This window comes from Chelon labrosus (genome assembly GCF_963514085.1).
Source record: "Chelon labrosus genome assembly, chromosome: 4".
NCBI lineage: Eukaryota > Metazoa > Chordata > Actinopteri > Mugiliformes > Mugilidae > Chelon > Chelon labrosus.
The window spans coordinates 12400400-12412545 of NC_140340.1; the positions used below are offsets into that span (position 1 = coordinate 12400400).

Genomic DNA, 12146 nt, shown 5'->3' on the forward strand with positions numbered 1-12146 from the left:
TGCAGCCCTAATCTAATTAGAGTGTCAGTCAGCAGAGTGTTCACCCAAAGAGAAATTAGGAAAGCACAAAATCTACAAACAGGAAAAATCTTTCTGCATGGATGTGGCATATCTACCCCTGTCCCCACCGCCACCGCCGCCGCCCCCACCACCACCTCTTTGCGATAATTTTTAATGGTTTCACAGTTGCCCCTGCTGAGATTCATTACCTGGCCTAATTATAAAGGCAAATGAAATCAGCTCAATACATTATTAATAGAGGAGGACTATAAGGATTCATTTGACGTATTTGCAACAATATGGTATATTCCAACTGTTTTCACGCCTGATTAAAGGCACATACAGATAAGACAAATGTATGTGAATGTGATGGTAGAGGGAGTAAAGCTGGTGACTGGACAGAAAGAGAGGTGGAAACAAAAGCGATAAGGGCAAACAGCAGAAACAGAGGGAGAGAAGGGTTCTGGAGGGGGAGGGGTGGATTAAAGAGAGTGCTGGCTTTTCCACTTGAGGAGGTATTGATGCCATATTGGATGCAGCTACTTATGAACAGGTGTGCTGTGTGTGGCCACTGTGACCCAGGCTCCACTTCCTGCATGGCTACACATCCGATTGAGGTGCATCGGAGCCGGGCGGGGAGAGGCAGGCATCAACCCCCCTCAGGCCTAAGATGAAGGGACAGCCGCATCGCATCTCCCTCCCTTGGACCCACAGTGTGGGTGGAAGGGATGCAGCCCAGTCACCCCAAGACCGCAGCTTCAGAGTGTAAGCAACCGTGAATAAAAATGGACTTTGCAGGGCTCATAATTATTCGTTTTAAATCAGTTAAAGCCTTTTCTCAAATATCCCCCAGGAGGCGTGGGGTTAAAAATCCATTTGTGGTAAGTGTACCATGACAGCGAGCTTGTCTCCCTGGAGACAGTGGATATGACAGAGGGGAATGTGCATGTGTCATTTGAGACTGAGTCTATATATACATATATAGACATATACGTGTGTGTGTGTGTGTCTGCGAAAATTAATATGCATGCATATTTAATGGGGCATTTCAATGTTTGCAAATTTTAGAGTCACTGGAGCACACAGACTAACAAACAGACATGCCAGAGTAATGCCATTTCTCCTTTTTTAGATTTCAGGAGCGGATATCTCGTGTTTTAAAGGTCAGCTGCAAGAGAATGCAATGTTCAAGTTGATGTGGCCTTTGAAACTGAACTCACTGAAAGCTCTCAGGTAATACCGAAGACCAAAAGTAGACATATCATTGTGTGTGTGTGTGTATACATGTTGGGCTGTGTTTTTTTGTACACTAATTACCACATTGTCTCTGTGATGCTGATCACATTGTCATCAAAGGGTTACAAGTAAAATTGGTAAGTTGAGGGGACATTGGAAAACATATGGGAACGGGCAAATGACGGGAAGATAAACCAGGTTTGCCTAGAATAAGAAAGGGAAAAGAACAGAAGGTCTCCGGAAGGAGGGAGAGGAGAGGGTGTCCTACTTTACCGTCACACCATCTTGCCATATGTGGTCCTTCTGAAGCTGCTCTGCCTCCCTGGCCAGTTTCTGGAAGGAAACACAAAAAAAACAGCAGTGTGAGTATCAGAAGTCAATAGGTCATTGATTTGTGTGAGCGTGTCCGTGTGTGTCTGTGTGTCAGACAGACAAACAGACAGCAGGATGGTGACCTTGTTCCCTAGATAAACTGGATAATTCAAATGAGCAGGCGGAAGGCAGCAGCAAACCCAGAAACAACTGCCCTCCTTCATGTTTCGGTCCAAATTAGAGCAGAGCACCAAAAGTGTTGTTACACATTGCAAAGGTGATAATACTGGATGCTTTCTTGTCTGACTGACACCTTTGCAGGTTGGCTGTGTGCACTTTTCCGTGGTTTGTTTCCTGACAAACTTTTGTTCATGTCTGCTGTAAGTGGACAGAAACTGGAAAATAATGTTTGCTGTGATTCAAAATGCATGTCTTTAATGGCACGGACACACCAAATAGACCTCAAAGGACTACCGGCAACGAAGGACGACTGTGACTTCACCTAACATTGCTTGTGTTCAGACCAAAAAGTTGCACTTTGAATACACCGCCACCTCGACACTCTGCACCTGTGTGAAAGGAATAGTCTGTATTCGTGCTAGGTTGACCAACAAACCATCGTACGGATCTGGCCTCTACTGAACCATGCTGATCATCTGGCGTACAGTTTTAGATGCTGACCATGTCATTGTGAAACTATTTGTGTAACTGTTGTTTTGTTTGCTGTCCTCGTTTTCTCTAGTTGATCAGCCAATCAATCAGACTGATCTCTCTGACTGACCGATCCGCCATGCGTAATCACCTGAAAAGCTACAGACGGTGGTTCCACTACTGGCAACGGTGCAGGACAAACCACAAAAGCTAGGGACACAGACGGTCCAACAACAGAGAAAGGCTCAGCTCTGCGTGTCACAGCCCTTAACTTGTTTAAACACAGTGAAAGATTCTGCACATCATCACTTACACCAAGTATTTAATGTGCGTATTAAGTATTTCCTAAAACAGATGCATATGATTGCCATGTCTGTGTCAGTTTTGAAGTTCAAGCCTTTGAAATGTTCTGCATCTACACTTCAAGGGATGCCCTTGGGAGAGGGAGACCAACAAATGCGAAACTGGATGCTATATTCCCACATGGAGGAAACATAATCTGATATAAAGAGCAGATGCTGTCATAGAGTGCCTTTCAGGAGTATGAGTGAATGTGAAGTGTATTGATATTTTTGAGTTCCTATGCTGTACTGTAGTTTATGTAACGATATCATCATCTAAAACTTTAAAAACCACTGCCCACTGATGTTGTCAGAAAATGGGCTTTAATGGTTCAACATCATTTGATGTGATGTAGCTTAGGCTTATCCCCGAAGAAGCTTACTGTATGTTGACTTTTCCTGGAGGAAATCATCCAAGTGGCAAATATGGTGAGGTCTCTCTCTTTTCTTTCCAACAATATATCCTCTACCCTTCCTTCCTTCCCTCCCTCTTCTCTTCCCTCTTGTGCCTCTGTATCTAGGTTTCCCCAGGCCTCTAGGGGGCGATCTTATTTTTGTACCAGAACAGTGTGCAAGTCCCAAAGCTCAAAAATTACTAAACCTATTTAGGCCCCTGCTACAGTGAGAGCTAATTCGTTTGTGGGGACACGCTGAAAGAATCCATCCCCTATCATGGGATGCTTTTTATCTACCAAAAACACTCAAGACATAAACTCTCATTACAGCCGAGGCTGTCCTATTTCTATTAAGAACGCCGCCTTCCTCATCTCAGCAGACCCTCCTACTACTACCAGCCACACAGAAACAACGCTGCTCAACCTCATGGGCCAGGATATCAAGCTCTTAGTGATGCCATATAGGGACGTTAGTGCAATCTAATGGCTCAGAGTGTGTACGTACTGTAATGTGATACCACTAACCTAATTTGTGACACATTACAGCAGAAAATCTGGATCATTTTAAGTCTTCTTTGCCTTTACACTGTGATTTTAATCACCTGAACAAGCTTTCATTCAACTCCTAATGAGACACTGGGCCAGCGAAACAACAGATTAAGGATCCAAATAGCTAATTAAAATTATTACCAGAGTTCATTAGAAAAGGAAGCAATTGCGTGGCTATAAACAAAAGTGTAAAGAAAGGCAACTGGACTTGAACTGCACTCACCTGACTTGGAGTTGTACCTATTAGTCAACCCGTTGACTTTACTGCTGTTCATATCTGCAGCGCACAGTATTGATATGCTCATGAGTTTATGTTCAGTTCTGCTGTGTTCTATTAGTTGACATTGTTGTTGTAGAACATGTTTCTACAGCGGTGTTTATGGTGTTGTCGTGGTCTAAATCCAACAGTAACCCGTGTTCAAGCTTCAGTTACACAGCTTCCTTTGTGTGAGACACTACAATATGTATTCAGGTCAAGAACGTAGATTTCATTGTTACAAAGCATTACTTTCTATTGTGTTTTTATGTGTGACGTCATCGACTAGTCGACGTGGACCTGAAGTCGTTCAACCCGTACAGTTGACTAATGTCTGTTAACGGCGTGATGCTTAACTAGGACTTACTAATTCACTAAGAGACACCAGTCAAGCGAGTTTGTGATGGGTGACACCCACACATGTGCGTATTTAAACCCCAACTCCCCAGTAGTCCTTTAGAACTGAAGAAGCCACGTGGATAAGTGGCGAAACGTCTTCAAGAAACTCTACAAGTCCAGTTGTCTTTCCTTACCATTTTGGACATACCGTTACCTGGATGACTGAGAACCTTCGCAGACAAATTGTGTACCTTTTTCTTTGGGTCAGCTTTGCTAAAAAGGCACAACGACAGTCGTAATCTCTTGCTAAAACTAACAGTTTGGGATAAACAGAGTCTCTGAGCAGCAATCCCACTGTATTGTAAGCTTTGTGGTAGACATTTGGAATGGATTTTGTCTCAACCCTGCTTACCTGTGGAGTCCTAAGAGGTCCAAACTGGCAAAGACATAACTACACCAGTGGGAGACAGCAATGCACTAAACCGTGCCTGATCACCCGCAAAGAAAAAAAATGATTTGCCACAGCCTTCATCATCATCGGCCTACACCAGTAAATCTTCTGGAAAATGTGGAGCCTACGCTGCTTTGTTTTACCAGAAAGTGTTGCACAAAAGTGAAAAGGAAGATGAGTTGGTTAAAAAAGGGACATGGGCATGCTTTTTGGTTTAAAAAGTCAGACAACAGGCACAAATTGAAAACATGCAAATTATGTTGGACCACAGTGGTTGCAGGGAACTCATTCTGGAGTATGTGGAAAGCAAAGCAGTGTAGCCTCCGCAAACCTCAAGTAAATTGTTAAACAGGGGAGGGGAATTCATGAATACAGTTTTAGTATAAACAAAAAGGAGCCTTGTAGTTGCAAATAAACAAATATATTGAGATATAATACAGTTAGTGCTTGTGCTTCAAATTATACTGTGGCACACGCCATATTACTTCCCATTCTGTCACGACAGCTGGTATGTGCAAAGTTTCATTCAAATGCAAAGTTCATTTTGAGGATTTAAAAGTTTATTTATAAGTTGCATTTGATTAACAGTTCTACCCTTTTTTCTTCTTCAGCCATCACTCATGACCTGAGATCTAGCTACTTTTTCATCCCTTTACCTCAGTCTTCTTCTCAGGATTTAATCTGTCAGTAAGAATCTCTACTTTGTCTCTTCAGAAAATCCATTTTTCTCTCTTTGAATGGCCGACACATCTTTTTTTTTTTTTTTCTCTTTAAGTTCTCGGTTTCTCCAGCTGTCTCTCTCCTGGTCTACTTCCTCCCTCTCCCCCTGATATGTCACCATTTCTCTGGGACCCTATCTCTTCCCTAGCAGCTTAATGCAGTCCCCGTGCTCCAAAACAGCCATGTGTCTTCATGTGTCTTTCCTTCCTCTGTGTTGGCCCAGATGGATGGGCAGAACAAACAGCCAATGAATCAGAGTGAGAGATGTGGGAAGGAGGGGGGCAGGGATATATCATCTATGTTGGTGGCTAGAGCCCAAGCAGCTTAGAGCACTGGATGAGCATAGTGAGATCAGCACAGTACAGCAGAGATAAGCTCAGTACAGGCCCACACAACACAGAAAATAACACTACAGCATACAGGCAAATACACCAGGACAGTCGACAACATGAGCATGAAGCTCTAATGTTATTGCCATTGTAACCTTGACACAAAATGCATCACACGTCGGGCCATTTGTCATCCAGCCTTCAGGCAAGGTCAAGAACCATAAACACAACTCTGTAATGGATAGTGGCATGTGAAGTGCCTCCACAAGGTCTGCAGACTTAAACAACGCACAATGGAATCTGTCTTGTATGCAAACACTGTACATAACAGTGCAGGTGACATGGTAATTGTTCAAACAGCCAAAGAGAAAGCTGTAGCAGCTTGGTGATGTCTCTGCTGTCGAAGACATCACCAAGTGAAAAGCTGCGCTCCCTCACTGTGAACTCACGCAGCAAATAAGGCAGCACGGGGAAAAAAATAACGAAAAGCTCAGCATGAGGCGATTAGGATCTTTAATATTCATAACTGTTCAGTTTGCTCTGTTCCAGAGGGGAGCAGTTTAATCACTCAAAGTCATGTTATTTCTAAGGGAATGACAGCACACCAGGGACGGACAGCGTCATGCTGTGGTGAGCGCCTGCACGACACTGGGCCGCCCGTGTGATTGCTGTAGCCTGTTACGCCCTTCCACTGAGCATTAACTTAAAGGGCACTCGACACACCACACTGTCGTCTGTGTGATCTGGAGGGACCCTCCAAAACAGCCCAACAATGTGTGTGTCTGAGTGAGAGGCCACTCGAGAAAACACGACACGGACTGTACATGTGATTGCAGCTTTGAATAAGGCACTCGACATGTTCCAAACGACCCCCTTAGCTCGGTTTCTGGGAACGCTCGAGTCACCTTGGGGACCAAAAGACTGTGAAATGACTCTGCCGAGGTCACTTAACCTTCTCACAGCAACTAATGCAGCAAAGGAAGGCCTTTAGTAAAATTTCCAATGATTGGCTGCTGTGAACAGTGACTGTGATCTTAATGGCAAGCAGCTAAGCTCTTTAAGAAAGACGTCTAAATATAGAAAAATTTTCTCTGACAATGCTGAAATAAATATGTAGATACAGCATCATAACTAACAACATCTTCTCATATACTTACTGAGAAACAAAAGAATCCTCAGTAGTGGTTTGTTTTACTGGAGACAGTTTAAAGGACATGGTTTGTCTCTGGGCACTGTTGGGTCTGTGGTGAACAAGGACATCTGACGACATTATTCTCACACACATTCAAAGAGCTTTACCATTTGAATGAAAACTGCTGTGCGTCACAGCTGCTGACGAATTCCCATTACATCAAAAAGTCACTATTGTGTCACGGCCCTAAAAGCTGCTCAATGTGCTGAAGTCGTGCGGAGAGATGCAATGTCATGCAGCAGTTAGCCCGTTAGGGGGCGGCAGACTGAGCTCAGCAGTGAGCGCCAGCAGCAGCAGCAACAGCAGCAGCAGCAGCAGCAGCAGCCAGTGGAGCCTGTCAGAGTGAGAGCAGTCTGCTTTAAGCTCTTCATTCTGTCTTCTCCACTCGGCCGGGATTAAGGCCAATCATAGAAATCACTGAGTCAGAACCGTCCCACAATAACAGATGGAGGGACTTTCCACTCCAGAATTTTAAAACATCACAGACAAACTCACTTTCACTTCGCCCTGCACCCTCGCCGCCACCACCCTCTTTCATCCTCGCACCATCCTTTTATCTCCTCTCTTCGCTCGGCTGTTTTATCCTGCCATCATATGTTGTACTCCATTTCTCTCCATCTGTCTCAGTTTACTGCCCTCAAACTTTCTCCCTCCTCTAACGCCATATTAATTCCAACATAGTCACAAACCAACTTCAAAACATTTTTAATTGACTTCACAGCGCGCACAAGTCCTCGGTAACGAATGATGAAATGAGAAGAAGCTTGAAATCTTTTGGCATGTTTTTATTGCTTGCATTATTAAACATTTCTCTCGGTGAAGTGACTGAAATTACAAACCAATTTTAAAGATCTATTGCTGCAAGGAGGACACTGAGAATAAGAATAGACTGGCTCCTTCGGAGTCACCAAACATTGTACAAGTCCACAATGAGGCGAAATAATGACCCTTAATTCCAGGTCCCTGGTTGGTTTGCTACCGGCAGCTGGGTATTGTAGTCCTTATTAGCTAACTCCGACAGAGGATCTGCATGGATGGGTGGGAGACCCAGTCTTTGTTCTGAGATCCAAAGCAGCCTGTGGCAGGCCGTTTGCAGAGGCTGTGTGTGTAGTGCTATTGTAGCATGTGCTGAGATAATCCCTGCCTTTGTTTCTCTCCCATAATCTTCCCCCAACCACAACGGAAGTGTTAACACTTTCTTTTGCACTTCCCCACTCACGGCGGCGCATTCCCAACTCCACTTCGCTGTTTGCACAGAGCCTGGTTCTGGAAGACGCGAGCTGTCACCTACCCACAACAGCAGCAACTCACCAGTTTTCAAAATCAAACACCAGCTTTGCTGCACTCCACGCAGGCCGACAGCAACGCCGCATTTCCACAGTAGATTGCCAGCATTGTGCTGTAGCTTCTGTGTAGTTCACCGAGACACAAAGAAAGGCAGCTGTCTTGACTTTGGAACAATACGGTAGCTCTGTGCAGCAGCTAAACACCCTTATTACGGTTCTGAGTTACACCAAATATAATTGACCTTGATCATAAGCTCTTGTGTGCTAATCAGTCTACTTCTACAATTTATAATATGGATATAATCAAAATATGATTAAGTTAGAAGCAATGTCACGGGGGCAAATGAGCTAATCTAATATATAACAGACTCCTGAAGAATCTCCATAAAAACAATTGTCACTGAAAACTAATTCTCTTGTAATTGGAACGCTTTTTGTTTCATTTGAGACAAATAATATGCATTTCACTCGCACCACAGAGCCTTAGAGGCTAAGTGGCAGATTCATCATAGCGCAGAACTGGGCCAGAGACCACTGTACAGCACATTATCATTCACCGCAGCAACGACTACTGTAAATCCAATTAAGGCTCATATGGGATAAATACTACAAACAGCTCTATCTGCATCACTTAAACGCAAACACACATGCAAGAAAAGCCACACCCAGACACAGGCCACGATGCACACACGTGCAGCATAAATTCAAGGGATGCAAATGTCAAACAAGGTCACCGCAAGAACACTGTGGTGAGTCGATAGAGCACAGATCTGCAGCCTTGACTGCACACAGGTAACCAAGGGTCCTACATTCTGAGGCCAGCAGGGGGCTCAGGGTGAACGCGCAGGCAGAGAGTGCGCGGATGGGGCCAGGATCAGCTCAGTGACATGCCAGTGTCTGCGACGATCTGTCAGACAATGAACAGCGAGTCCAACCAGCCAGACATGCCCAGCCTCTCCTGCTGTTACTGGCATCAACCGGACAACAGCGAGTGAGGGATGGAGCGAGAGGGGGAAGGAGCCTAGAAGTGGCATTTACATAATATATTTGTATATATATATTAATTTGGCATCTTCTTCTACAGTAGCAGCCAGTAAAAATCGACCTTGAAGGTGCCCGAGAAGGAGAAAATTGTCTGGAACAAATGATAACAAGTGATAACTGAGAGCACGGCCGCTCTTTTTGGGCGTCTTAACAGGTGGGTGCGTTACTTCACGGAAGAGCTGCTTGTTTCGTCCACCTCCACAGCCGGCCGAGCGGGGAGGAGCAGAGTGAAACAGCATCAGGACGCAGAGCAAATGTCTCCTTGATCAGAGGTGAGAGTGATATATACACAGGCACGCCGTGATACAAACACAACAGCAAACACGACAGCAGAACAAGGCTGACAGATGATGCTGGTTCTCTACATTTCATCAATCTGTAATTTGTGCCGCACCTTCACAAAAACTCCGGCGATGCCAAAAATGTGAGGACACACGACGCAAACATATGGAACGAGCAGAAAAAAAAGATTGAATACAAGCCAAGCACGACACACCGGGACTCAATCACCACGGGTCACCCATCAAACTCCACTCAGATGTATGTGCATACTGTACACTCGCAATCAGACCAAGAGAGCCCTCATAAATCAACATGCAATCAATTATGCACTCATTTGTATTCTCTGTGCCCTTTCTTTTGCAGAGATACACTGACGGCTGAGCTTGGACGGAAACACAGTTGGAAAGAGACAGATGCCGAGAACAAATTCCCTGGAATGTCGTCATTAGTGAATTCAAATTTAGTTTTTAACGCGTTTTGTTACGTTGCTTCCCCAGCGACTTAGAGGTAGCCATGACAAAATGTCAGCAATGCAGTTGATTGTTCTTTTTTTCTTTTCATATTTTTGCTCAGAGCCATACCAGTGTTATCTCAGTCCATCAGCTTAGCACCCCCTTCCTTTCACCTCACCTCTCCACGGCACTGTCTGCAGTTCAAGGGCAAACACTTTATTTTTACTGTCCATTTTTGCCCTTTACTTCAATCAAACTCCCTCTTCCTTGAAGATATCGAAGGTTTAACAAAAGAAATTCACTTTCAGAGCTTATAAGGATGCTTATTACTTAACTAAAAGGTCAATTTGTGTTACCAGAAAGATATCTCCTGATATATAAATATATATATATATATTTTTGCAGATTTACTGTATTTACTGTGGAGAATGTGCATATTGTCTGACAAAAACTGCTGTCAAAGTGCCAGAGTCCAGCGACAGCAGCTGATGTTTGACAAAGTGTATCAGTGACAATATGTGGCCAGTCGATTGTTCACCCTTTACACACATCAGTACACACCTTCGGTCGTATTCAGTGAGCACGCACACACTTGCACACCCTATCCAGTATTCCAGCAGACATAAGAGAGGAAAAACATGCAGACACGGCCGTCTCTCAAAGCAATTACAGCAGATTGAAACCAAATTAAATTTGACGCCTAGAGCAACAGCAGCGACTGAACGTCTATGACAGATATGACAGGGGAGGAAGGGGAGTGCTGCGGGACCAAAGGGTTGAAGGCATGATGGAGAGAACGGCAGGTGTGGGTCACCGAAGAAGAGAGGGCTACTTGGATAGAAGAGCGAGTCGGCAGAGGTGGGGTAGAGAACACGTGCGCCAGGATTTAAAGAACCATACAGATGGTTTTAACGTTTTAGTTCATTAACTACAAATGGTGCTTTCTACATGTTGCAGCAGATGCAAAGGATACCATATGTTCTTGGACTGATTTCCTACCCCCGGGGCAGGTGCTGTTTTACAGTAATTCCAACGTGGAATAAATATGGCCTTCATTCATTGTATGGGATAAACTATCCATTGCCGTACATGTTTTATCACTTTTATAGTACAACATCTATGACACCAAATTCAAACAATCCAAATCATTTTTTTTAGCCATGCTGTAGCCTTATTTTGCAAAAGCACTCCTCTTTTCTGCAGCTGTTGTGCTTTATGAACAATTAACCTACATTCAAATCCATATGAGGCGATATTCACACTGTAGTAAAATGAATGTAAATATCTGTCGACAGTTAGGAAATCAATCTGAAACCATATGGCGGGCTTTGGGACGTTGTCAGCAAAAATGGAAAAATTATGTGATTTGCAGTTAATGGACTAAACCATGGCAAAACCACTGATACAATGCAGCTTGCAGTGTCTGAATACACAACGCTTCACCTACGAAATTCATGTTAAATGTCGTATATCGTCCAATTATGCGACTAATTATACATGAAAAATTACACAAATATAAAGGGTTGAGGAAGAAAAACAGCGACACCGCATCCACTAAGAGCTTTTTTTTTTTTTTTTTTTTTTTGTAATCGTCATCACACCGGAAAATGACAGCGCGCAAGCAGAAATATACTCTAATCTGTAGACCGTTTAGCAATCACAAACATGCGCTCGTTACAGGCATACAGATTAGCTCGGTTTCCATTTCTCCACGAGATATCATTTCTCCATTTTCATTATTCTAGTCCAAGAAATGACAGGATTAGTTGTGGCGGCTTTTAAACATCTGATGTTATCTCGCTCTCCTGGGTGAACAATTAATCCCCCCCCCCCCAACTTCCCGTCTTCTCGTCACCCCTCTCTCTCCCCACATCCACGCTTCATCTTAGCTCCATTTCTCCATTCTTCTTTTCTTCTACTTCCCCCACTCCATACTGTCTATGCCTCCCAGAGGAGATTTTTCTATTACTAGAGAGAAATGGAGCTAAGTGGCCTGGCATTTAATATGTAGAGCCGACCGTGGAGCTACGTGAACGCACAAAAAGAAGTTTCCATAATCACTAGTCAGTGGTCGTACAGTTCTTTCACACATCTGCAATTAAAGCAACATTTACACCTTTACATTTACTACATCGGTGTCTTCTTGCCTCTTTAGGTCTGGTGTTTGGTTTGTGAATCATGAAATTTCCATTAGCAAACACACTAAGAGATGGATCCATAATCAGGTTTAGACGGCAGGTACAGAGTGATGAAATTTGAAATGATAATCTGTCACACTTTTCAGTCAATATGCCTCCTGACTAACAAATGA

General features: G+C 43.8%; 1 protein-coding gene across 1 annotated transcript in view; it reads right to left on the bottom strand.

Moving 5' to 3' along the window:
- The window catches only part of cacna2d2a (calcium channel, voltage-dependent, alpha 2/delta subunit 2a), a 141596-nt gene that overhangs the window by 66918 nt on the left and 62532 nt on the right, over nt 1-12146 (bottom strand). The window contains exon 4 of the mRNA XM_084543718.1: nt 1510-1569. Coding sequence (XP_084399844.1) covers nt 1510-1569 — 60 coding nt within the window. The remainder of the gene's footprint in view (nt 1-1509; nt 1570-12146) is intronic.